Here is a 26,838-nt window from a genome sequence, read left to right on the forward strand (position 1 = left end):
TACCCTTGCTGTCATCCCACTGCATGTTTCACCTCCCTGTCCCCCAGGGCCGCCACGCCTCCGTGGATGAAATCACTGCCTGTGCCCTCAATGCCATCGAGCTGGACAAGAAATATGGGGATGAGGCCGTGCAGGTGCGAGTGACAATGGGCAAGGAGCCCAGGCACTTCCTGGCCATCTTCAAGGGCAAGCTGGTCATCTACGAGGTAACGTGGCTTTGGGAGGTGGGAGCACCAATGATGGCTTGGCAGCTGCAATGGAAATAGTCCAGTAAAAATGGGCTGATATTCAGGAAAGGAGCCTGCCAGCTCTGCACGGGCTGGCAGAGGGGACATTTCCAGTACTTCCCAAGCAGTCTGAACACTCTTGCTGTAAACACAGTGCTGGACTGACCCAACTCAGTTGTCCACCCCTGAGCTCCAGCAGTGATGTGTGATGTTCATTCCAACTCCATCCCGAAATATTTTGCAGTTATAATAAGGAAGTAATCCTGTGAATCATAGATGCTGCTGTCCAGAAAGAGTCCTCCAGAACATCCTACAAACCTGATTTGAATTGTCCTTGCCTGAATTACATCACGTAACTACCAACCCACTTCACTTTCTGCCTTGACTGCTGACATCTGTGGTGGAGAAATTCCAAATGACTGTGGGAGAGGGGGATTGCCCTCAGCTCTCAGTGTTGGTCCCTCTATATGGTTTCCACAGCAGATGTTCAGCTAAGATGAGCACAGGTGGAAAGCAGGGTCCAGCTGCCTTGCCCAGTTTGCATGGCAAATCCCCTACAGACTCCAAAATCTGGTCACATTGATCTTGAGAATCTTGATGGGAACTGGTCAAGGCTCAGTAATCAGGGAGAAATGTGGGAGTTGTGCCATGTGGGTTTCATTCTGACCTGGAATCAGCAGGTGTTTGGATTTCTTTGCCTGCTTAGTGCAGAACAATGGTCCATCATTGCAACAGTGAGGAGGGCTGCAAGCCCCAAGCCTTCCTCAAATCAATCACACTCTGGATCTGTGTGTCCTCCTCACCTCCCAGTACCACCCTTCCCTCTCTCTCTCCTTGCAGGGTGGCACGAGCCGGGCTCAGAAAAGCTCTCCCGAGCCAGCGATCCGCCTCTTCCAGGTGAGGGGCACCGATGAGGTGAACACAAAGGCCACAGAGGTGCCAGCCCGAGCCTCCTCCCTCAACTCCAATGATGTCTTCCTGCTGACCACCAGCCAAGTCTGCTACCTGTGGTGTGGGAAGGTGAGTCTGCAATGAGACATGGGGAGGCAGCCAAAGGAATCCGGAATTGCTGAGGTGGGGCTTGAGTCTCCTGCCTCCACTAGGTCATGGAGGTGAATCCTTGGGCAGGTGGCCCATTAGTTCAGTGGAGAAATGGACTCAAATTGCAGCAGGGGAGGTTAATATTAGATATTAAGAAATATTTCTGCACAGAGAGGGATACCAAGTATTCGAACAGAATGCCCAGGGAAATGGTGAAGTCACCATCCCTGGAAGTCCTCAACACGTGTGGATGTGGCACTTGATTAACACGGTTTAGTGGTGCTGGGTTGGCAGTTGGACTTCATGATCATAGAGGTCTTTTCCAGACTTCATTATTCAGTTGACAAATGTGCACACAGGAAAGGGCTCTGTCTGTGGAGGGTCAGCAGCAAAAGCCCTCTCCACAACAGTAACCCACATTGGGGTTCGCCTCACCACGTTGTAGTTGTTCACACAGCTTTCAGGTGAACGAACCACCCCACATTTTCCAGCTGTAAGAAATCAGCCAGGATGAGAGCAAATTAATTTCTCTTGTTTCAGTCATGTGTGTCAGGATGAGATGGTAGATCAAACCAAAGCAGAGAAGTTGTGGATGCCCCATCCCTGGAAGTGTTCAAAGCCAGGTTGGATATGGCTTGGAGCATCCTGTTCGAGTGGAAGGTGTTCCTGATGATCTTTAAAGTCCCTCCTACCCCAAATCATTCTGTCATTCTGTGAGTTTTGCTCTAGGTGCTGTTGGCTGCACTAAATTTTCCTTCAAGGACTAGAAATGGATTCTGAGTGATCACCTCAAGAGTATTCAAGCAGGTCTAAAGCTCTCCAGAGCACTAAACCAGCTTTTCCCCATGGATAAGTTCTGCCAGTCTGTCCCTGACTCCACCTCAATCTTTTATCCTGAACACAGGGATGCAGCGGAGATGAGCGGGAGATGGCAAAAATGGTGGCTGACATTGTTTCCAGGCGTGACAAGCACACCATTCTGGAAGGACAGGAGCCTGCAGAGTTCTGGGAAGCTCTGGGAGGCAAAGCACCTTATGCCAGTGAAAAGAGGTAATAGTGACCTGCTTGTTCCTCTGGGCCTGGCTAGGGGACATTAAGCAAGGCATCAAAACTTTGCAGGAAAGTGAATACTTTGTTACTGTGTCCTCTGTAAAGGGAGCACGAGGCCAGAATATCACCAAAACCTTGGTCAGAAACCACACCAAGATGTTTCTTTCCTGGCTTTTGGGCCAGGAGTTCTCCTGAATGAGGAGCTACAGGTCCAAAGCCTGCAGACAAAGGTGTGCTACATTCTCCTTTTCCCCCAGTAAACTCATCCCATATCTCATCCTAAGAACTGCAGGAACCACATGCTCCATTTCCAGCCATTGTCATCAGCAGCCCCAGGAGAATCGTGATACTAAATCTGATTTTTAACAACATGGATTTCTCCAGCCCTCTGGGCAGGTGATTGTTTCCTTTGCAAAAAAGTGATCTGGTGTGGCTTTCACCTGACATCAGGCTCATTGCCACAATGAGAGAAGAATTCTGCTTTTGTCCTCCTTGGATGCAGAAAAAATGACCTTTAAAAATCATTAAAATGCTCTGAGAATCCCCTGAAACCTGATATTGCTGACTTTCAGGCTTTTATGCCATGTTCCACCTCTTCCTTCAAGGCCACGACATGTAGCTTCAGGGCCCTGCAGTAAGCCAGGAGGGAAAGATTTCCACCTTTCTTGCTTTTTCCCCCCCTGCCATGCATGAGGCAGGTTCCAGGAGCAGGTCACACACTACCAGCCTCGCCTTTTCGAGTGCTCCAACCAGACAGGTCGGTTCATCATGACGGAGGTGGTCGGGTTCTGCCAGGAGGACCTGGATGAAGATGATGTCATGCTGCTGGACACATGGGAAGAGGTCAGCAAAAGCCTCCTCCCCTTCTCCCCAGACATATTTTCAAACAGGTTGTGGCTTTAGTTGGTGTTTATTGAGTTGAATCTCGGCCCATGACTCGTTCCATCTACCTTGAAATGTGTAAGATATACCTGAGATATTTATGCTCCATGCCTGTCTCAAAAGCAAAATCTTCCTTGGCTGGGGGTAAATCAGGGCTCAGAATCACAGGAAAATACTGGGAAAACACATTTCCGATCTTGTCTCTGCTCCCATTGGCAGGGGAGAACAAACAGCCACGTCTTCACAGGTTCTAAAGGCTCACTGACCTTCAACACCTTCTCCCCTTGCAGATTTTCCTTTGGGTTGGCAAAGCCTCCAACGCACAGGAGAGGAACGAGGCGATTGCCTCGGCCAAGGAGTATCTCAAGACCCATCCGGCTGGGAGAGACTTGGCCACTCCCATCATCCTGGTGAAGCAGGGCTATGAACCCCTCAACTTCACAGGATGGTTCAACGCTTGGGACCCCTACAAATGGAGTGTAAGTTGCTGGAAAAGCCCTGTGGTGCACTCGTGTTCTCAGTGGAGCCTAGAGGGTGTTGTTGTCAGTGAGTATATGATGCATGGACTCAAACCTCGCTAGGACATGTCCTGAGCTTCAGAGAACCATGGAATGGCTTGGGTTGGAAGGCACCTTAAAGATCATCCAGTTCCAACCTCCTGTCGTGTGCAGGGACATGAGTTCCTGGTGCTGTCTGAGCAGCTTCTGCTCCTTCACCAACAAAATGTATCTGTTTGGTCAAACTGAGGCTTTTGTAAATGTAAATAAATGTGCCTGAACTCCAAATATTCACATTTTTATAAATATTAGGCTCCAAATCAGGTTTGCTATTTCAGCCAAAAAGAGGTGGGGACTACAGGTGGTAAAATCAAGTTCAGAGAGAAGACAGACACACCCCACATCATAAGGATAAAAAAAAACCCAAACCAAACCAACAAAAGTTCGTTGTTGAAAACGCAACCACAGAGGCAAATTTATGACCCAGCTTTAAGGGCAAACTGTGGAGAAATGAAAGATGTGAGCAGACAGGTCTCGTGTTCAGGTTTGTGGAAAACCCATCAGAGCCCACGAGCTTCTGAGCAAGGTCACCCTTGGTTCCTGCACACCAGCCTTCAAAAGCAGAGTTACAAATACCAGCTCCTCCCTGTATGGAAGTGGAAACCTGCCCCAGAAGATGACTGGGAAAGAAAAATTCCTTTCTACCCTCTTTCCCTGGGACTTCACACTGCAGGGAAACTCTTGCAGAGATATTTTATTTCCTGTATCTGGGTTTGCATTGTCTTTCTTCCCAATCCGTGTGGTGGTGAAGAGCCTGTCTTGACAGCTGGATCTGGAGAGATAAGACAGCAACTCGCAATGACCCTTAAAAATACGTTGATGCTTAGAACAAAGGTCAAAACTTGTGGGTTTGTTTTATTTTTTTTCCGAGAAACTGCTGAAAAACAAGGATACAGTTCATAAAATATGTGCCTCTAAAAATATCCCCTGTAGGCAGCTTCAGCAACTACAGAGAAGCCATCCAAACTGTTGACATCCCAGAAACATCTGGTGTGTGTTCTTTGCTCAGTTTTGGGTCTAAATCTGTTTTCTCTGCAGTCCATGTGTTTACGTTGCTTGTGCTTGTTGGGAAACTTTGTTGAATGATTCTGTGAAGAACTGACATCTCCTGGCTGCTCAGGAAAACACAGTCATGAGCTTTGCCAGTTTATCTAGCATATTCCATTTTTTTTAAATAGGAAATAAGAGATATCTGGTAATACATGGCACCTAATTACAAGAAGTCAGGATTTGAGGCTTTGAAAAAATCTGTTTTATCTAAATTAATCAGGAAAGGGGAAAAGAGAAATATCGTTTCAGGCATTGCAAGATTCATCTAAAATATAAAAGATTTAAACCGAGCAGTAAATATTATTTCTCTTCATTTGCCATCTGCTCTAAAGTCTTTAAGTTTCCTGGTTTCACCTGTTATTGTACAACTACAAAGGCTGAAGTCCTTTTTTTTTCTTTGTTTTCAAGTGAAAGCTCAAATTCTGGCAGTCTCCTGATTCCAGGGGCTGAGGTTTGCAGGAGCTGCCACCTCAGTGGCCATCACTGGTCTGTAAAATTCATGATCTCTTGAGCTCATTACAGACCAGGAGTGTGGGCTAAAGGCAGCCCATGGCTCTCACAGCTCTCTCTTTCCCTTTAGGATGGCAAGTCCTACGAGGAAATGAAGAACAGCCTGGGAGACGTGTCAGCCATATCCGAGATCAAAGTGGTGAGTTGTGTCTTGGCCATGCAAGTAGGAAACTCCTGGGTTCAAACACCACCACATCCCCCAGCCTGTTTGCACAAAGGAGGGGACACCAGGATCAGGGCAGGGATGAGAGCCTCAGGCTTCCAGGGTCAGAGCTCCTCTGCAGGAAGCAGAGGGAGATGTGATAAATTACCCATAAATACACCCAGACCTCCTGGGCCTTTTCCAGTCCTCCTCAGAGGCATCTGTGAGCAGGACATTGCCCAGCTGCTTTAATGCAGAGCACATCAAGGTGTGTGCAGCTCAAAGAGGGTGCAGTTAAATGTTTTGTGAGAGTTTGCAGTGGTGGAGCCCCTGAGACCTCAAGCAAGGGTCCCCGATCAAGAAGGGCATAACCCAGTGGGGGATCCTCCAAAGCACAGAGGAAATGAGGTCCCAGCAGTCCCAAATGCCATTGTCACACGGGTCAGTTCTGCCCTGGGCAGGGTCAGGATGAAGGCTGGAAGGAAGTGGCAGGTTTGGATGAGGACAGATGGCTCATCAGGGAGGGGCGTGCAGGTAATTTAGTCATTTTAGACATGGTAGACATCTAACCTCGCCTTCTGTCATCCCACATGTGCCTTCCCCTGATGTTATCTTGAGAAGAATGAGACTGCTGTAAGTATCCTCAGTTCTTTGTAAGAGCTCTCATTAGTGTGTGCTTTTAGCAGTCCTAACACCAAGGTGTAGCATTTACAGAGGCACTGCACTAACGCTTTAGTTGCGACTTTCCCCTTGCTGCTTTGGAGCTACAGACAGTCTGTGCCAGAAGTAGTCCCCCACAACCCCAGCAGAAAGATCCTGGGATCATCCCCAACTTGCTCTGCCAGAGCATCTCATCCTGATGTGTTTTCCTCCATTTGTCAGGACCTGAACAACCTCAGCCTGAACAAGAGGACCCTCAGCACCTCCAACCTGGCTGGTTCAGGTACAGCAAGTGCCTCCTCAGAGTACAAATCTCACTTAAGCCACAGTGACAGCAACAGCTACAGCAACAGCAGCAACTACAGCAGCAACAGCCTCAGCAGCCCTGCCATGGTGCCCAACGGGGAAGAGATTTACTCCCGAGAGGTGCTGATGCACAGGACGGTGGATGAACTTCCAGAAGGCGTGGATCCCACTAAAAAAGAGGTGGCAGCATTGCTGGTTTAATGCCTTTCTAACTTAACCTGGAACTGGCTAAGTGTACTTTAGACTACTGAGTCCTGCTCAGACTCAAGGGGACACTGGCAGGACACAAAGGTGTCACCAAAAGCAGGAGCTTCGTGTGAGGAAATTCATAGAATGGGCTGGGTTGGAAGGGACTTTAAATATCATTTAATTCCAACTCCCTGCCGTGGACAGGGACACCCTGTGATGGTTTTAGCCTAGTTGAAGTAATTATGGGGGTTTTATGGCAGAAAAAAAGAATTTTAAGTAGTAATTTTTAAAAACTGTTTTCATCTGGTAATGTTGTTTTGCTCTGCCACCCAACCTCTGTCCTCACAGGGACAGGGGGACAAGGTATCACAGCTGAGAACAAAGCCATAATTTGCATTTTGCTTGAGCTGTAGGTAATGTTTTCATTTGAAACTCCTCCCAGAAGGGATTTTTTTTTTTTATTGTTAGAAAGCTTGCATTTCATCAATTTTCAATTTCAGAAGAAAGGACACATTCCAGATTTTCGATCAGCCCAAGGATTTTGGCAATGTCTGCAGCTGAATCCAAGCAAGCTGATGGGAGAGACAGAGGGTAGATTGCCTCTACTCCCTGTAATCCATGTTTGATCAATGTCTTGCTCAGCAAATCTGGCAAAGGCCAGCACCCACAGCCAGAGTCATGATCCACAGCTGGGCTCTACATGAGTTCTTCTACCCAAAATGCCAGGAAAAACTCAACCTCCCATTCCCACAGGGCCTTTCTCAGTATCCCTGACGATCCTGCTTTCTGTAAACCATGTCTTTCCAGCAATGGGAGTGAACATTTCCAGTGAATATTTTAGGGGAGGGGAGTGAGCAAGGGGGAGATGCTTTCACTGTGAATTACTGCCTAAGGAACCACCCAAAACTCTGGCCAGCAGAGCTTCCGTGGTGGACCACAAATCATCCTGGCCACAGTATGATTAGCAGGGACTAAATTCCAGCCAGAGCATGCTAACTGCTCAAAACCAGAGCATCTCTTTGGGCTGGTGGGCTTTTATTTCCCTGGGAAGTGGGATGTGGAACAGTTGCTGGGATGTTCCACTTCCCACCACGAGGACAGGGAGCTGAACAGGAGCTGCTGGCCTGGAGTAAGAGGTCAGCACTGCCACGGTGGGGAGGGGATGCAGCCTATGGGGGTGTCCCAGGCTCTGCAAAAGCCAAAGCTGACCTGTCCTTGCTCTCTCCTCACTGCAGTGCTATCTCTCCGATGCTGATTTCCACGACATCTTTGGGAAGTCCAAGGACGAGTTCTACCAGATGCCCAAATGGAAGCAGCAGAACGAGAAGAAACAATTTGGACTCTTCTGAGACTGCAGGGGGCATCCAATGACTCTGGGACCAACCCCTGCTCCCTTAGGAGCTGCACAGAAGACGTGCAGGCATTTGCTCAATGATCCAAACCCAGCACCCCAATCCAACGCAGTTATTCCAGCAGCCACTGTTCAGGAGATGGCTCCTTTCTCCCTGCAAACCCAGAACCCCAGGAGGCAAAACCTTTTTCAGGAACAGCTTGACAGGACATTTTTGCCTCTTCCTGACACTTTATTGCTGATAGCCACGAAGACAAGTGTGTGCCATGCAACAGTGTTGTAGCCTCATCTTTCCTCTCCCTTTTGCAAATTGCCACGTGCACGAGGCCATGATCTTCCTTCATTTGTAGAAGTTTAAAATTAGTCATGACAAAGGCCATTTGCAGCTGCTGTGTAAATTCTGGGTGGGGAGAAGAGAGGGAAGCCCTAAGAGGATGGAGGGGGACCCTTGAGGTCAGGAAAGAGGTAATGGAGTAGCCAGCTGCCCAATGGGGTAGTCTGTGGAGTGACACGGTAGCTCTGCCCCTTCTCACGTTGTAGAAAAACTACTCATCAAAGAACAGCAAGAATGAGATCTAGATTAACATGCATAGCCCAGGGCAGGTAAAACACATGAGAACCTGGTTTGGGGAAAAAAAGCACTTACTATGAGCATATTTATTAGCTGATCTATTTCAAGAGGATGATGGCACTAAAGGCTAGACACAAATATCGATTTTTGACTGCCAGTCAAGACTCTCTCTACTTTCTTCTCATTCAGACAGCATCTACAATCTCACCTGGCCTCCCTGACCACACCCAGGTGAATGTCAGAGTCCATCTGCCCACAGACCAGAGGCTCGAGGAAGCCAGGAGGTTTTGGGTATGACCTGAGGCAGAGGATGGCCTACTAATGGTTTTATCAGGGCTCCATCCCTGTGATGTCCGTGGGGCTGAGTGTGCTGGTTCCAGACTATGGGATCAGTCTGAATGGGGAGGGCAGAGGGAAGTGTGAGCAATCAGTGAGTACAGGATAAAACTGTAAACTAAAGGAAGAAACACCGCCTTAAAAACTCCGACAATGTGGGTTTGCAGCTTTACTCCATTTCCAACCTGGTCAGTGATTCCAAATAAACATCCAGCAGCAGCAGCAGCCCTGGAAGTGTCCTTGATCAGTGGGGGGGGGGGTAGGATGGCAGCAGATGAAAGCTCTGCAGGGCCACAGATCCTTCAAACACCTGGTCATCGACGGAATTTTGGAATTTTTTTTGAAAAGTAGAGAAAAAGGTGAGGAGGTGAGGCCCTTTTTGTTCCCAGACACCCCATGTATCCTGCTCCTGAAGCCCCCATTGCCAATGAGCAGCAGCACCAGACTATTCAGCAGTTGGCCTGACCGCCCAGCCCAGCTGCAGGGACGTAGGGATGGAGCTGGGGGGCTCCAGGCTGGTGGTTGAGGGGTGAAGAGCTCTCACTCAACACCCAGGACCACATCATTGTGCTGAAGTGTCACCATCTGGCTGGGCTGCAGCAGGGACCTCCAGGTGGTGGGGTCTTCTGGATAGCACTTTGTGTTTAAGAATTGGTACTAACATCAGATAACCCCCATTATGTTCCTGCCACCACTTCATCCCATTTCTGCTTGAGGGTCCAGCCCAAAACCCACTAAAATCCCCTGTGCAGAGTAAGTTAAGCATCAAGCAGAGACGCAAATCAGCTGAATTACCTGTGTGATTGCTCCTGTTTGTTGTGCTCACATGAGATGCAATCAGTGCACATTACCCACGTTTCAACCTCTGTTGGCACTGCTGGTATCAGCAGGATTTGCCTTGCCCCACTGAGGAGTGCTCCTGACAGCTCCCAAATTAATGAATTGCCTGTGCTCCTCAGTAAGATGCAGGAATGCCACCTACCTGTGGGCCTAACGAGCTTCACACAATCAAATGAAGACCAGAAAAAATATAGTCAGATTAGGGAGATTAGGCCAGTTTGCTACAAATTGTTTTCATTCCTGTGGCCACCAGGCTCACCAACACAAGTGGAGTGCTCCTGCCAGCACTCAGAAACCAGCCTGGGATTTCACAGACCATGGAGCCGCCTGATATTTGGGCCTGATGGAAAGTGCTGCTGCTCTCCTCATAGGAGAGTTGCTTTTATTCCCTGCCTCTGATCTCTAAAGCAAAGATCCTCTCTCACCTCCTCCCTTCCACACCTTTTGCTGTGATGTTAGTGGCAATGTTCTGTTTCTGCTGCTCTTTTCCCCAGAGCTCTTCCCTCCTGTGGGGCTCCAGCACTTCTTAATCTGCTCAGAGATGAGCTCACTTAATAACAACAGGGATCATGTCCCTTCCTCAGGGGAGAGAGAAGACCTTGCAGCATTGTTATCATGCTCTCCCTATCCCATCTCCATCTCATCTCTCCCACCTGGCTATAGTAGCTTTCCCCCAACTGTTCCTACCTGATGAGGTATGTTTTCTCTTCCCATGGATCTTGCCTACTACCTTCATTTAATTGCACAACAGGCAGAGGAAAACCCAGCCTCTCTGTGCAATCAATCTAAGCCCACCCTGACCCTGGCATCCTGGTTCCCTGCTTCTCTAGTGCCGGCCACAGCAGGCAGGTGAGGGCTTTAGCTCAATAATCCAACTGAAATCTAATCCTGCCACCCCAAAAATGCAAATAATGTGTTCATAGGTTCCACAGGCAGGGACACCTTCCTCTATCCCAGGCTGCTCAGAGCCCCAGACAAAGTGGCCTTGAACATTTTCAGTGATGGGGCATCCACAACTCCTCTGGGAAACCTCTCCCAGTGCCTGTCTGCCCTCACAGGGAAGACTTTCTTTCTAACTTGCCCCACAAGAGCTGGTGCTGAGACAATCTGACCACCTTCACCTATGCTCTTCATCCCATGGCTCCCTAAAACAAAATGCTGAGAGCACACTGGGGGCAGGGACCAAATGCAGGCTGTCCCTCGGTGGGATTCAAGGATGTTCCATCCTTGGCCTTCCAATGTGTCTCGAACAACGTGCCCCATCCCAGAGGGGAGCTGGGCTAGCCCACGTCACTGCAGGGCCCCGTGCTCTGCCTCGCTGGCCACTCCTGAGCTCTTCCACCTGCTGGTTGTTAATGCAGTATCAGCCTTTCAGGTGTGGGTTTAATTCACATTTAATCTGGCAATGGTTTACAACATCACAGGGTATTGTAGTGAAGAGGAAAATCAATGTGTCCAGCAACATTTACTGCAGCACAACGAACTCCAGGGAGGACTAAAAGAAACCCAGCTTTGCAGTAGGCCTAAGATCACTAAATCCAGGATATTGTGGATTCAAAAAATAAGCTGACTAGAATATGTTTAAAAGGACAATAACAGCTTTGGTATCAGCCCCTCATCTTCACCACCAAGGATTAAAACCCCCAGAAATTCTGACAACTTAAGAAATTAAGCAGGTCAATCTCCAAATTCACATATGTTGCATTCAAGTAGGACAAAGAGGCAAATGGCAACAAGTAATTGAACTCTTCCAGAACTTTTTTTTAAACTTTTAACAGTCTAACATACTGTTAGTAACACAATTGGCACTTCAAAATATATATTATTTTATTTCAATAACATTCCCTTAACTCTGTAGTTCTACTTGAAGACAAATCACTTGTCACCATAAATACTGTGTTGTTTTCAAAACACTCTTGTGCTGGGTTACCTCTACAGTGCAACTGGGACCTGCGAGCACTTACATCATCTACTTCCTCTCAGTTAAAAAATGACATTTTTCTGTAAAAACACAAGGTTTTACTGTATTTAAAAAAAAGAAAAAAAAAAAGCCCTGCTGTCAGTTGAGCGTGTTTCCACTGTCTCTGGCAAAACACATCCTCTGAGGTCGCTTTGAGTGGGTTTCACTTTGGGTCAGAGGGAAATCTGCTGTTCAGCAGCTTCTTTCTCCTTCACAGGATGAGAGGCAGGCTTTGAATGCAAAGTGGCCTGGCCAAGAGCCAGGCACACAGGCAGAGTAGTGCTCATGTATTTTTTATTACAACACAAAAGGAAACTCGGGTTACATAACACGGGCCTTTGTAGTGCAGCTTTCTTTTTTAATCTGTAACAGAAAGAAGGGGAATCGTGGCCCTGTTTAGGACTTCATATGCTGAGAGATGGCTGACACCTGCAGTTGCAAGAAGTCACCTGGCACCTGGCCACTGATTGCAGTGCTGAGGGAGACTTTTCCTTGCACAGATGTTGGGTGCTTTGCCCAGATGCCTGACTGAGCCCAACCCAAGAGCTGTACTTCACTAAAAAGGAGTCCCTATCCTCTCGCTAAAAGCAACATTAAAAAAAATCTAAATAAAGTGAACTAAAACCACAGCTGGATTGGTCAAATAGGGACAAAAGGATTAATTTCAACAGCAGCATTAGGATGTTTCCAGCACGCAGCAGGGAGAAGGTCGATGGCTGTTTCACATCAGGGGTCCTACGGAGCACCGAGTGCTGCTCCAGGGAAGGTGCTGGGGACTGACCCTGGCAGAGTTCACACACTGAATTCCTTCCAGGTCTGTAAGGAGGCTCACTGTGGCCTCGAGGAGCCAGGCTGCCACTCAGAGTCCTGGATATTGATGTACACAAAGAGGGTGGAGGAGGAGTACGGGTCTCCATTCTTGGTCAGAAGATGGATGTGGCGATAACCTGGAAGCAGAGACACAGATGGAAAATGGCCTTTAGTCCAGTTGGAGAAGTATTTGCTAACGTTTGCCAGGATCCTGCACAAACATCTCCCAGTCTCAGAGCATTTTGTTCCCAGTTTCCCACAAGATCCTGAACAGGCAGGTCCCAGGGGCACAGCTCTGAGTGTGGGTAACAACGTTCCCAAGGCCTCTGGTGACAAGGGGAACCCTTCCCCAGAGACGGTGTTAACAGCTGCCCAAAAAATCCATTCTGACCCAAGCTGTGATTGATCTAGACCACTCCTCCAGGACGCTGGAGCTTCCCAAAGGTTCTGGCTGTGAGGTGGAGGGAGCAGAGCCTTACCTTGCTTCAGACTGGTGAAGGGAAGGGTGTACTGCCCGATGAAGTCATTCTTGGTCGACATGTCAAAGTCTTCCACCACAAACCGGACCAGGGCAAGTGCAGGGACCTCAATGTCAAATGTAAACTCTTCATTCCAGTTTGGGTTAAAGCCTGGGGAACATAGACAAGAATAGAGGTCAGAGATGTCAGCAGTAAGAATGGTGGTCCGAGGTGTTCGCAAATGGATGGAGACTTTTCCTGACTGTCAACCTAATTTGACCCAGACCAAGGCTCTCAGGAGGTGCCAAGAGCCTTATTCCCAGCTTTGATACTGTGTTTTGCTACATGGAACTAACAAATCCTTCAGCTTCGGCTGTTCACTGCAGAACTTGGTCCTAGAAAGGAGTGAGGAGCTGGAGAGGGGAGGGACTCAGCTCTGCTCCACAGGCTTTTGCTGGCTGGTACATGGATGTCTTTGGTTGCTGTTGGACCAGATGCAAACTTTTACAGCCCCAAACCAGGGGAGGGAAGAGAGCAAAGCTGTGCTTTTGTGTTGAGACAGCCTTCTGGGGCCTTAAGCCTCTCCAACAGCTTGAGACACACCCATCTGACCACCACCTTGTGCCCCAATTTCCCTGTCTGCAAGAAAAGTTAATGAGGAGTGTCTGATTACAAAAAGCATCAGACAGAATCACAAAGCAAACAAAACTGAGACCAACACACAAGAAATGTAGAGCAAGCTCAGGGCGCTCTCTCCAGGTCATGGCAGGTGCAGTGTCAATAAACCACTCCCCAGAAGCAAACAGGAGAGGACATCCTGCTGGAAACCCTGCTGCCTGTGCAAAGCAGAGACCAAGGACAGCACAATGTCACCTGGAGCCCGCTGGTCATGCAGGGTTTGTGAGTGATTCAGCAGGAGACAGGGATCTTTCATCTGGCCCTGAAGGTGCTGAGATGTGCCTGTGGACTTGTGCCAGTGCAAAATACCTGTGGTGTGTTGGGACACTTTATTTGGACTTCTATAGGATTAAATCGACTGTACTGCTTAGTGAACACACTGACACCCTTCATCCTTGGGAAAAAAAGTGTTGCTGATTCCATGGGAGCAGAAATGAAAGTTGAGGTTGAGTCATTGGTCCTGGCACAGCAGGTTTCATTGTAGTGGCATCAGGGGGGGATTCTCAGCTCATCTCAGTGCCACAGCGAGATGCTCAGAGCTGCAGAGCTAGCAGGTTCCCACAGCCCATCAAGCGCCACAGCTCTGCTGTTTGTGACCTGATCTGTGTGTGCCACAGCCCCTGGTTCAGTCCCACCAACAGAGAATCACAGCATCATTTAGCTTGGAAAAGACCCCCGAGTCCATTGAGTCCAGCTGTAAAACACCAAACCAGGTGAGCAGCTGAAGCATGGTCACACACCTGAAACCTCAGCCCATGACAGGCAAACCCCTCTCTGCAGCTGCCCCTTTCCATCAGGGGTGTTTTCACTGTTTGATTTGCTTTCCACAAGGCAGCACTTATCATTCCAGCCTCACTCCAGTATTGCCCCTGCCAGCCAAGGGCTGGCCATGGGGCTGGGAGTGCTCAGCAGCCCTGAGCAACAGGCCTGGCAAGTCTGAAACGTTCCCTACACAACTTTCACTTGACAGGCTACAAAAATTATTGTAGGTGACGGAAATGGCCGTGAGGTTTAGGAGCCAGGCCAAGTTTATTCAAACAGGAAAGAGGAAAAGGGAAACATTGTTAGCAGGCAGGAAAATATGCACCAGCTTTCCAGTGCTTGGCTCTCACTCCACACAGAAAAGCAGAGTGTGTGTGTTTGTGCAGAAGGCCATAATATTCAAACCCTCACCGCACAGAGGGAAGTCACAGCCATGTCTGACTGATAAGAAATGGTCCTCCAACTTTTGAGATATTCAGATTTCATCTGGGCAACACCCTGAGCAGTTTGAGTAAACTTTGTATGGCCCTACTATAGACAGAGGCTGGAACAGAGAGCTCTGAAGTTCCCTGCAACATCAGTCCTTTGTGAGTTTGTGACATTTTCAGGATACAATCAGCCCCACGAGAAGCTTCCTCTGGAAAGATCCTGGTGAGAACCTCTGCACCCCAGGTCAAATCCAACTGCTTTGGGGTAAAGAGCACTTCCAAAGCTCTACCTCTGCAAATCTGGCAGCCAGCCCCAAAGAACTCACGTGGCTGATGCTGTTTTACAGGGAATTTCTGTCTCCAAACAACAGAAGAAGAATAACACCTCGTGTATCTGCTTAGTGGGGGCAGGCTTGGGTGCCCCAGGCAGGTCTGGGCACAGGGCAGCAGTCTTGCCATGGAACAGAAAAGGGTTCCTGCTCATGGGAGCACAGCTTGGAGGAAACCCCCTCACCATTGTTTTCGATGACTTTGGTCTGCTTCTTGTTGTTGTCCTGCTGGACACCGTGGATCTCTATCGTTACCTTGGGATCCACAATGGAGTTTTTGCTCTTGTTCACCTTTGGCAGCTGCTGACCAGAGATTACCTGTGGAGGAAACACAGGCAGAGGTCAGGACATCACTAGGAGAGGGGGCTCCCTGGAAAATTCCCTCTCCTTCCCCAGGAGTGCAGGATCTGCTGTGAGAGGCTGGTGCTGTCATTTCAGAGCCAGTGCTGTGACATCCTTCACAGGAAGCTGTCATGAGCTAAAGCACCTAAGGAACCCAGCTCCAGCCCAGTTGTCTGGGACAGACAACTTTTCTGACTGTCCCCACAGTGATCAGCTGGCACTTGGGAACACCAGAGGTGACTGCTGATTGCATGTCTGCCTGCACGGTTCTGGAACGACAGCGAATATTGTCATTAACCTATTGCCCAACATTAAACATGTGAGTAGATCCCTGGAGAATCCAAGTCCATGAGAGCCCCCAGATGTGGGAAATCAGCAGGGTTAGGACAACATTGCAAAAAAGGATCAGAAGAAGGAGAAGGTAGAACATGCCCCCCTCCCCCCAAAAGTGGATGTTACTGAGATGTTTTCTGATTTCTGTTCTTACTTTAAGCAGGAGCCTCTTCTTTGTCCCCCATGTTCCTTCTGTGATGGATTTTGGATTGAATTTGGTTTGCTCATCCCGGAGGAATTCCGGCTTTAAGACATACCCAGAAAACCCATTGTCCTGGAACCGACCCTGGTACACATCCATTTCTGTGCCTGCTGTCTGGAAATTTAGGGCAACTGCAACATAAATAAATAACTTCAGTCACTCAGATAAATCAATAGGAATCTTTTCATGCTAATTCTGTTCCATGAAACTGCACTTCATGGACATAAACATTGGCTTTTTCACGCTTCAAAGAGCAGTGGTAAACTCTGACCCTCACAGCCTGCTAGCCCTGAGGATTTCTTGCATTCAGAGATGACAGAGACAGGAGGAACCATTACAGCCATCCTGGCTTCCCCAGGATCAAAAATTGTCCTACATGGAATTTATGCCACCTAGAGCAACTGCATCTTTCAGATAAATCTCTTCATTTCTCCACTGAAGGAGTTCTCTCCTGCAGTGAAGCCAGCAAATCCCTCTCAGATAACTTCTCTGGTTATTTAGCCTCATTATAAAACCTCCTTTCCAGCCCAGATCTGCTTGTTTTCATTTGCCATCCCGAGGGGCATCGATGCCTCTGTTTGGACTAGAGAGCTCCTCACTGTCTGAACTCCTCAGGTGGCAGCACAGAAGCTGTGATCAAATCACCTCTTTATTGTCTGCTGCCCAAAATAGATCAAGCCTCACTGGTGTCCTAACACCAGGCACATTCCTTGTAGTCTTCCCAATTTGTCAATACCTTTTTTAAAGGCATTGATGTAAAACCTGGAACACTCTCTGTGAACAGCCTCACTGACACCACACAGGGAGTGCATGTGGGCCCCAGCAGCTCCTCAGTGCTCCCTTGATTTCCTCAAGGATGATTTTAACATCTTTAGCAAAATCTAAGACATCTCTTAAGACACAAAAATTTATCCTGGTCCTGGGTCCTTCACACCCTGTCATATTTGAAGGTTGAAAGCATTTTAAGGCACTCCCCTACTTTTCCACCTGCAGCAAGACTTTGATAACTGCAGTACACTGGTTTTACTGGGAGCTGCAAGTACTCAGGGCTTCTGAAAAATCTTATTTTGGGTGTCCAAATACTGAATTCTGGTCAGATAAGGCATGCAGGTCTGCCCTTACTGTACCCCAAGGGAACTGATGGTGCCTCCCAAGGACTGTCCAGAGGCCAGGCAGGGAAAGGGGTGCTACCTGCAGGACCCACGGAGTTCATGCTCCCTCCCCATTTGTTAAATGGCTGCTGACAGTGAAATTGCAGGGATTTGCACATTAATGTGCAGAAAAGCCTCTCCTAGTGGATTTGTGGTGAGCCAGAAGATGGTCTATGGAAAGTCACCGGGCATTGTTTGGAAAGCTGGTTTCTCCCAGTGACTGCTGAGCCTCCAGCTGCAAAGGGCTTGAGATTCTGCCTCAGCTGAAGCCCCTCCACAGCCAGGTCATGGGTGACCCAGACAGGTGAGCCCCTCCAGCCTCCCAGAGAAACCCACCGATCTGGCAGCCGACGTTCCACAAGTCCACAGGGCTGTAGTTGGAAGAATCCGTCCTCCAGCCTGCAGGGTAGATACGGCTCAGGTGCCTGATGTTGTGATGAATAAAACTGGTTCCTACAGAGAGAGAAAAAACCAGAAGAAAATGGCCCTTTCAGTGATGGGGCTACTTCTATCTCTTCTTGCTGCTGCTGTGTGTTCCCCTCTGCCTGGCAAGTCTGGCTGAATGGGAACCACCTGCAAAAACGCCCTTCTTGGTAACAACCCTAAGGATATTAAGTTCTTCCCACTGTTTCTCAGTAACATGCATGACCAAAGAGATCATAACCCATGTCTTTGGGATGCCTTTTCCACCAGCAGCTGTCTGTTTTTGGGGAACAGGGACAGAGGAGGGCAGAACACACGCACCAGACTCCTGGGCCAGTTTCAGAGCTTTGCTCTCCGAGAACGATGACATCTCGTAGAAAGCCCGAGGATGGTTTGGGTCATCAAAGCCTTCAAAATGGACACTCTTGCAGTAGACAACTGTGTCTGACAGCTCCTTGGCCAGCTTCAAGGTGTCACTCTAGAAACAGGAGAGCAAGAGGTTTGTGGGGAGTTTTTGCTGTCGTGCTCAGAAGTGGTAATTGTGTTTTCTCTATAGGACCCTTGGGGCTTCTCTTCTCCACCTTTTCACATGGAAAGGATGCACACTCTCAACACTCAGTGGCTGCTGGTGTGCCCTCTGTGTCACCCTGTGCAGGAAAGGGTGGAAAAGAATTCCCCCTCTGTTGGTAGGATGCCCTTCCCACTGCTCTCTGCAGGGTCACTTGTATTTCAGCACCCATGTCTGTCTCCAGGTGCTAAACCTTGTAACACAGCCTTAGCAATGACTCTTCCATACTGTCCTGGTCCCAGGCATGCAAACTTGGAAATAAAGGGAACAGAAGGATGTTTTAGCCTTCCCAGAGCTTGGGCTTTTCCCCTTTGAACTAGGGAGTTCTCACAATGCTTTGATGACCCCAACTCCACAGCCACATTCACTGGTGCAAGTGAGAGTCCCCAGCTCCCACTGGGGGCAAGAAAATAAAATGACAGATGTCAAAATAATGTACATGTTATTGACTAGAGATCAGAAAGATAAGTAAGACCCTCAAAGAGCGAGCAAATCATCACAGAGAAACACAGATTAGACCAGGTCCAGAGGCAACACCAATCAGTTTTGCCATCGGTGGGGCTGAATGCGTCTGTGTCACCTATGAACCCACTCTGTGAGGGATATGGGCTTCACAAGGACCTGACCTCTGGAAAAATCCATTTCCTCACATGATGGGGCATGTGTAAAGGCCAGCCTCTTCCTCCCAGAAATCATCATACAAATTGCTTTAGTAACTGACCACCCCTTCCCCACGGATCTTCCTTCCCTCCCTCCTCCAGGTCAGAAACAAACAGCCAGTGAGAGTGCAGGTGTATCCCAAAATGAGACTGGAAAAGCCAAAGTCATGACTGTCCCATGACAAAGAGATTTCTGGAAATAAGACAGAGATTGAACATGTGCCCTTCCACTGCTTCTCTAAATGCTACATGGTCTGTCCCCACTGCAGTCTCATTTTAGAGAAAGAAGCCAACCTTTGTGCTTGACTGGCTCTGTAAGATCTCTGTTTGTGCTTGGGACAGAGATCATTAAGCTGAGCAAGCACCAGGATCCTCAGCCCCAGCAATTTCAACAATTCACCCTTCTACATCCCCAGCTGAGTAGCTGAAACCACACTGAGACCTGTCTTGGCTGGGAACACATGAAAAATTGTATTTCAACTGATTTTCTTTTTTTGTTTCTTTAGGTGTGGTACAAAACCCACCTAAAAAGAGATTTCCCAGTGGTTACTTCTTTCACTTACCTTCCCCTTCTGCTCTACCTTGGTCTTCACAGATTCATCTTCAATTTCAGCTGCTTCATCTTCATCAGAGACATCCTCAGCCTCCAGGTTGTTGTTCCCATTTATGGGATCCTCCTGCCTGCTCAGCTTCTTGCCTTTCACCAGGATCTTCCCTTTCAATTGCTGCACAAGGAAAAGTGGACAAAATATCTGGTGGGTAGAAAAAACTCTGGCCCACCCTGAAAAGGTCCCTCACTGCAACCAGGGCTTTTACAGTTGCATCAGTGACTCATTATTATCCATAGATACAGGTAAAAATAAGTCTGTTTTTAGACTCAGGCCCTGCCCTGCCTCTGCCCAGCCTCTGAGAACACAATCATGAGTGTGAAAACCCCAGAGAGCCCAGTGATTCCCCTCTGCTATAGAGCTGACCACCCCTCAACCAGACAACTTAAACAGTTGTGCTGTTAAAGACAATTAAAATACACCTTTTTTTTTTCAAGACTGAAATGTTGCTCAGCAAACAAGGCCGAGCCTGGAGCTCAGGGCTGCTGGAAGAAATTTGTGGCACCATTTTTGCCTCTCTGTGTGGCCTGTTGTTTAATCCACCCCTTGCTCTGCAGTGTGTGGTTATAAACCCATGCACAACTCAGGAAACTGTGTGAGATCCAAGCAGGGGCTGAGGCAGTGCAGCCTCTGCTCCACAAACATTTTCATGGTGAGGGAGGTCCAATAAGTTCTGGACAGGTGCTTTGTGCACAGGAGACATGGAATTTTAATACGTGAGGGATTTTGCAGGTGAAGCCCATGGGTGCTGACAGCCTCAGGAGGAGTTCCCAGACCTTTTCAAAGCTACATCCTTTTCTGGGAACAGCTTCTCCTGCCACTGCTCCAGTGGTACAACGCTGACCACAACCAGCAGCACGCGCCAGGGTATCACAGCTGGGAGCAGAGGGAGTCCAGGGAACACATTCCTTGTGCTGAATCAATTCTCTCCAGCCTCTTTCAAGGTTCACATAAAAACCCTCATCACTGATGTATCCTTTGTGCAAGCCCTGGCTGTGGGAGGAAGGCTGGAGCCTGGAGAGGGATGACTTAGAGCCCAAACAAGGCAGCAGCAATGCTTGGGACAGGGAGAAGTATTGAGAAAGGTGGCTGAGGGCAATCTCCAGGTGTGTGGGTTATGCCTTAAAATCAAGAGCACCACTAGACCTGGCAGCTTCCAGGAACAGGAGATTTGCTGCCACCTGGATGTGTTTGGTACTCCTGGCTTTGGAAGGCACAAGATATTCCAGAAAAATTCCATCTTGGAATTAGCCAGTACAACCCCTCAGCCTGTGTAGCACGTTCCCCTTTCCTTAGCAACACCCTATATTTGCCTTTTCTGCAACAGCAAAAGCAACAAAACCCCACCACATTCAAATGACAGGACTGTGGAAAACCAAGACTCTTTTATAAAACAACACAGGCATTTTCAAAGAACATGATTCCCCCTTTGTGGGTTCAAGCAAATTGCATCACGTCTTTACAGAGACCAGCCCCACTCCTCACCACCTGGCAAAGCTGTGGGTGAAGCTGGGTTTGAGCAGAAATCTGACACTGGTACCTGAGGCAGCAGCCAAGAGCATTTTTATTCAGCTACCACAAATAAGCTACTTACACTGGGGCACTTTCCCTGTCACTCAAAACCTACACTCAAAGGAGCAGTCAGAGCATAGCAGTACCCTCTTCCCCATCCCCAGACCATCCTCCCAGCCCTCAGCCCTCCTCTAGGCACAGCTCTGCTCTGTTTCTTCACATTCATGGCTGGGAGATTTTCAGAGCCTCACTTCAGTCTGCTGCTCTCATGTCCCTTCCCACCCTCTTGCATCAACACCCAGCTCTACACTGTTCTTCCACCACAAAATCCAGTTCTGTGTGAGCTTTTAGGCTCTGCTCAACACTTGGGAAGGACAAGCCTGGAAGGATTGCACTGGAGACAGCGAGGAGAGGCTGAGAGCAGCCCCTCTTGTCCCTTGCAGGCTGCAAATACGATCCTGGTATTTAATATATTATCTGCCTTTGCTTTCTAATGCCCCAAAAGAAATGTTATTGCCACAAGTCAGCAGTGGAGAACTAAGGATAAGGTATTTGGGGCAGTCCCCTTCATTCTTAATTGCCAGAAGGTAATTAAGCTTTTTAAGCTTCTCCCATTCAGCCTGCACAGCAAGTGGGAGGTGCAATTTCTGGCACAGACCAATCCTACATGGCTGAAGAACATCACGAGGAAAGGCACAGCAACACAGCCTCCACTGTGTCTCCTCACCACAGCCCACTCCAGGGGTGCCAGCAGCAGGTCCTCAGTGCTGCTGTTATCCTGTCTAGCCTGTGGTTCCTCTGGGAAACCTTGGATATGGGGCAGAAGCACCCCATGGACACAGGGACACCGCTCCTATGTGTACAAGGGAGAGCAGCCCACGTGCCACCTAACTCAGAGGAGATCCATTTGATAATTTGTCCACAACAAGGAGTGAGACTCACCCCAAAGCGAGGCATTTTCATCCCCATTTCCTGCAAAAGCTGCTATCCTATAGTAGCATTGCAGTGAATCCCCTCTGCAGAGGAAGCAAAGTTCTAAATCTGAGAGTTTATCTTCTTTATCGAGGTTTTAAATAAGCTGATATAGACAGACACAAACACACACGTGCCCTTGCTCCATCTCACTTGGTTCCCTTTCATGTGATATTAAGTATTTCTAGCCTGAGGCAAAAGACACTCACCTCATCAGTTCAGCTCTGTTGAGCAGATCCCTTGTCTTAGGAGGAAGCAAAAGCTGAAATACTCAATAAATATTCTCCAAGTAGACCATAAAGCCATTCCAACTGCCTGTGGCATGCCCAAGGTGGACTACAACCTCAGGAAAGGCTACAAGGACACTGGACTGCCCTGAGAATACACAGTGGAACGGCTGCTGGAACAGAGGCAACTCTTGCCCTTCTTCACATGCCCTATAAATAGCATTCCTTAGTCCCCAGAAATGGAGCTCCCCTGCTCTCCCACCTTTTCCACTGCACACTGAACAAGCTCAGCTCTGCAGGTGAAATGGTTCTGACACACTGGGACATGGAAACCATCTTAAAGGAAAGCACTGTTTTGATCAGAAGCAGCAGAGCTATAATGAGCAGAGGATTTTAGAAGATCTGCATACACAGGTAGGTAAACAGGTAGGTTTATCCTACCTGAAAGCTTCCTGCCCCTAAGAGCAACCCAAGAGCCACGGCAAGGTCTGAATTCCAGTTTTCATCTCAGTGGGAATGGAAGATTTGTAAAGTGATCCACCTCAACAAACTTTCTGTGGCTTCAACACCTCCTTTAGAGTCAACAGAGAGAACCAAACACTCCCAGGGTGTGATTCTTCCTCTGTTTGCACAAACACTGAGGAGGAGGTGGACCACACCTCCAGCTCCTCTGACTTTCTCCAAAGGAGCCATAAGTGAAGTGCTCAGGAACACGGATACACAGGGTCTGAGCACTGCCACCTGACATCCCACTCTCAGGATGAGGATATCCATCTCTCCAGGCTTCTGAGAAGCTGTGAGGAATAACACGTTCACATTCACGAGGAGATGCGCAGATCAGATCCACTAATTGACATCACATCTGTGCACGTCCTTCAGCTGCAAACTGAGGTGTTGCACCAGCAATGAGTGGCACCAGGAAAGGGAAAGAAACACATTACTGAAGAAGGTTTTGGAGGATTGAAGGAAACTCAGCTCAAGAACTTCACTCAAGAAGAAGGGGCCCTGGCAGACCCCTGTGCAGATCAGGGATGGGGCAGAAGGGCAACAACCCACCAGCAGCAGAGACTGGATCAGCTCTGTCCTATAACCCTCATGCTGCCTGGAGCTTTCATGTGGCTTTTGGCCTTCCATCTTACAGCCTTTAATTCACCATTGGGACCTAAAGACAGCATCTTGGGGGAGATATTTAGATAATCTGTGTAGCCCAATAGTGTTCCTGAATGGAGCCTATTAAATCAGATGTCTGCCCCAGGCTGTGGTATAAATCGTTAGCACAAATCCAAACTGTGTCAATCTTCCTTTAATTACTGACGTTGCCCTGCTGACACAACCGGCAGCAATCCTTCAACTGCTTGTGTTTACAGCCTTCAGCTTTTTGCTCAGTGGCAGATCCCACCCTTTTCCTGATATTAAAAATACCTTGTTGTCCCAGGTTTCTTCATGTCAACGTCACAAGGGAGTGGAAAAGCCAAGAGGTTCCTGGTTTGTTTTTCCCTCATGTTTCAGTTTCAATGTATTTTACACCCAAAAAAAGTCATCATTTCAGCCCTTTGCACTGTCCTACTTCACATTAGCAGGAAGGCAGAGGAAAGGTACCAGAAGGAAAAGGATAGGTGTTGAAACACTGGAAATTTTTCTCTGTTTAAACTAAATGGATCAATCCTTCCAATGGAGCAGATCAGCCCAAACCCATTCCCTAGGGTAGATCTGGGCACTGTGTTCAGCTGGGGCCATGTGTCTGTTTGGGCAATCAGAGCAGGAGGTTCGATGAGCACAGCCATGGAAAAAACATCTTTGGGAAGTTGGGGTCATCCCTTCACACTCACAAATCACACATTGCTTTGCTTGGTGTTTCTCCTTTCTTTCATCATATCATTGCCATCAGCTGAAAAGCCATCAGCACTTCTCCTGATCCTGCACCAGGATAAACACCAAGTCAGGAGAGGGCACTGAAGACATATTTTTCCTACTCAGTAAGAGCCTGCAAAGACTGATCTCCATGCTGGGAGTGTCGTCACTCTGGGAGAGTCACTTCTCCTAAGGGAGGCACCTTGTCTATGCCAGAGCCAAGGTCCTGCTGAAGCAGCAGCAGTAAAGATTACAATTCACCCTAATTTATTTCTCTGGTGCTTAGGGACCAGCCCAGAGCAGCTTCCCTCTGTGCTAGGCATTGTATCAAACAAGGCACGACACTCCCAAACAAAAGGGGAAGTTGGAAAGGGAAAGGAGATAAAGGAAGAGGAAGAGCAAATATAGAGGGTATTTTAGGTGGATCGTTTTCCTCTCCTTTCTCCCCTGCTGACTGCCAGCTTGATCTCATCCACAAACTCCTTCCAGCTCTGACTAGGCACGTTCATCCAATTTTTGGCATTTCTTTAGCAAAGACATGCAATTTAAAGGGAACTGCAGCTATCCACACAGGAGCCATTCCCAGTGGCTACCCCAGGACACTCTCAGTGGGAGGACACTTTGTGTTTAATATACCTTCAGGCTACTTGCAATGGTTTTCCCCTTGAGTTTTGAGCTTTGCACTCAGCAAAAAGAAAAACTTCTATCTTGTCCCACCCTCAGAAGGCAGAAAGTGCTGGAGGGGCCTTGCTTACCTCTGGGGAGGGGAACTGGGATTTGTTTCCATCGACTGGGGCAACCAAGAGCATGTCCTGCAGGATGGTGGTCATGTGCTGAGCCATGACCTTCTGCTGGTCCACGCTGCAGTGGTTCTCCAGGGAGATGATGACGGGGTATGGTGAGGTCTGGAACAAGAGAGCAACACACACCATCAGTGAACTCTGCAGTTTCACCAGTCTGGAGCAATTGGTATGAACCCCAGTGCTGTTTTCTCTGGGAACGAGTGTGTCAAGAGTAGGGTCTGATACTCTCCTAAAGCAAGGATTTGTTAAAAATGGACAAATTTAACTGTGCAGTAGTTACTCAGATCTGTGCTGATGCCTTCCAGAGATGATGATCCAATTGAGAGGGCACCAGGATGGGTCAGGATGCCTCTCACAGACTTTCTGGGGCACTCCCTGTGCCTCCATTCTCCACTTGCACTGCGGGTCAGAGCACCTTCCTACCCACCTTCAGAGGAAGGACTGGGAAGGGGGCTTTGAAATCACAGGGTTTGGTCAAACCCTTAAGTGATATCAATCCTTCCTCCATTCCTGCATAGGCCTGATCTGGTTCCCTGTGCCCCCCAGGTCATTTTGTGTGCTGAAGGCATTGCCATTATTGTCATTGTCACTTCTTTGTGGCCCGAAAGGAAACTTGACACCAGCTCCCAAGTGCACTGAAGGAAAACAGCACAAAGTCCAGTGAGTCCGGACAGACCTAAGGTTTTCTGAAGGCTGCTGCCATACAAGACTCCCAACCTGCTCATTCCTTTTAAATCAGAATAGAAATAGTCCTTCACACCCAAAGCATGCACATGGGTTCCTCTAAACTAGAAACGAATCCTGAGACATCAAAGCCACATAAATCATGGGCTTGGCATTTTCCACCAAGTATGCTCAAGATACTGGGCATCAGTGTCGTTGCAGTGGGGTCCAGGATGCAGCTGTGCTGGCACAGGTTCAAACTCATCCTCAGATGGTGCTCTCCCTGTCCAGCAACTCCCAGGAATGGATTTTTGCAGGAAGCAGAGCACGGATGCTTGGACAGAAGGACACATCTTGTCCCCACAAGAAATGCTAAGGTGAAGCCTTCCTTGCTTCTGCTCCCTGCTGGGAGGGAAGAGATCTACTGTCAGTCCTGGGTTGTGCAACATGAGAAAGGGTCCCTGGTCCTTACTTTGAATGCATAGTTCTTGATGGCCTTAATGACATCGCTGAAGAGGATCTTGGAGGTGAGAGTGTAGCCGTGATAAATGACGGGCTCTGAGTTGGGGCCATCCCAGCAATCCAGCTCCACACAGCGGCAGCCTTTGGTGAGGGCTCTGGAAACAAAGAAGGGACCTGGTTGGATTCTACACCTTCTGCTCCATCTCCAGCTGAGGGTCCATCAGCTGCCTGGGAAGACTGGTAGGAAGTTCAGGGAGCAAGGGAGAAGAAAGGAGCTTGGAAAAACAGGAAAGCAGGTAAAGGATGGGATCAGGTGAAATCAGCATCAGCAAAGAGAGCTCAAGGTTGAGCAAGGAAAGCACAGAAGGATCTGAGAAATAAGGTAGTGAAAGTCCAAGGCAGAATTATCCAAAGAATAAGACACAGTGAGTGCCAAATGAGAAAGGACACTCATGATTGTGCCCCAAGTCTTTCCCCAAAGATGGTGAAGAGAAGAGAAAATCAAGAGTGGCTGCAATGGAAGAATGACAGTCAGCCTTAGAAGCCAGGTCACAAAGCTTGGACGACGTGATTTCTTCATCTAGATCTGACATTGACATGAGAGATGAGTCCTCAGAGCTGGGAGGGAGGGAGGCAGCTATGGGGACTCCACCACAGCTGGGGAGACTGCTGAGGGCCAGTTTCCCAAACCGAGTCTACAGATTGAATTTCCACATGAAATTCCCACCTCTACATATCCATACCTCCATTTCAATTTATTTTCTAATGTAGATTCCCCACCCCATCTGCCTAGGAGCTGGTCTTCTCTCTTTTACAGTAATTCCCTAAACATTTCAGATTACACAACTCCTTTAACTCATTGCAATAGATTCACAGAATCACAGAATGGTTTGGGTTGGAAGGGACCTTAAAGATCATCCAGTTT

At 48.3% G+C, this 26,838-nt stretch overlaps 2 protein-coding genes across 5 annotated transcripts in view; one reads left to right on the forward strand and one right to left on the reverse strand.

The window, feature by feature from the left end:
• VILL (villin like) overlaps positions 1-9,097 on the forward strand; it is a 33,553-nt gene extending 24,456 nt beyond the window's left edge. Inside the window, exons 13-21 of one of the 2 annotated variants that reach the window (XM_032097298.1) lie at positions 48-206; positions 1,068-1,247; positions 2,173-2,318; positions 3,017-3,161; positions 3,491-3,679; positions 5,388-5,456; positions 6,081-6,092; positions 6,342-6,605; positions 7,850-9,097. In XM_032097298.1, the coding sequence (XP_031953189.1) occupies positions 48-206; positions 1,068-1,247; positions 2,173-2,318; positions 3,017-3,161; positions 3,491-3,679; positions 5,388-5,456; positions 6,081-6,092; positions 6,342-6,605; positions 7,850-7,963 (1,278 nt within the window). In that variant the 3' untranslated portion in view covers positions 7,964-9,097. The remainder of the gene's footprint in view (positions 1-47; positions 207-1,067; positions 1,248-2,172; positions 2,319-3,016; positions 3,162-3,490; positions 3,680-5,387; positions 5,457-6,080; positions 6,093-6,341; positions 6,606-7,849) is intronic. The other variant, XM_032097385.1, reaches the window with a different exon arrangement.
• A 2,355-nt stretch (positions 9,098-11,452) lies between these two features.
• Positions 11,453-26,838, reverse strand: part of PLCD1 (phospholipase C delta 1) — a 50,913-nt gene continuing 35,527 nt past the window's right edge. For all 3 annotated transcript variants that reach the window (XM_032097538.1, XM_032097469.1, XM_032097605.1), the window contains exons 7-15: positions 25,924-26,068; positions 24,741-24,890; positions 19,379-19,540; positions 17,910-18,066; positions 17,502-17,618; positions 15,967-16,145; positions 15,323-15,455; positions 12,962-13,111; positions 11,453-12,619 (exon numbers count right to left, since the gene is read on the reverse strand). In XM_032097538.1, the coding sequence (XP_031953429.1) occupies positions 12,501-12,619; positions 12,962-13,111; positions 15,323-15,455; positions 15,967-16,145; positions 17,502-17,618; positions 17,910-18,066; positions 19,379-19,540; positions 24,741-24,890; positions 25,924-26,068 (1,312 nt within the window). In that variant the 3' untranslated portion in view covers positions 11,453-12,500. The remainder of the gene's footprint in view (positions 12,620-12,961; positions 13,112-15,322; positions 15,456-15,966; positions 16,146-17,501; positions 17,619-17,909; positions 18,067-19,378; positions 19,541-24,740; positions 24,891-25,923; positions 26,069-26,838) is intronic.

The sequence above is a fragment of the Corvus moneduloides genome, chromosome 1 (genome assembly GCF_009650955.1).
Source record: "Corvus moneduloides isolate bCorMon1 chromosome 1, bCorMon1.pri, whole genome shotgun sequence".
Lineage (NCBI taxonomy): Eukaryota > Metazoa > Chordata > Aves > Passeriformes > Corvidae > Corvus > Corvus moneduloides.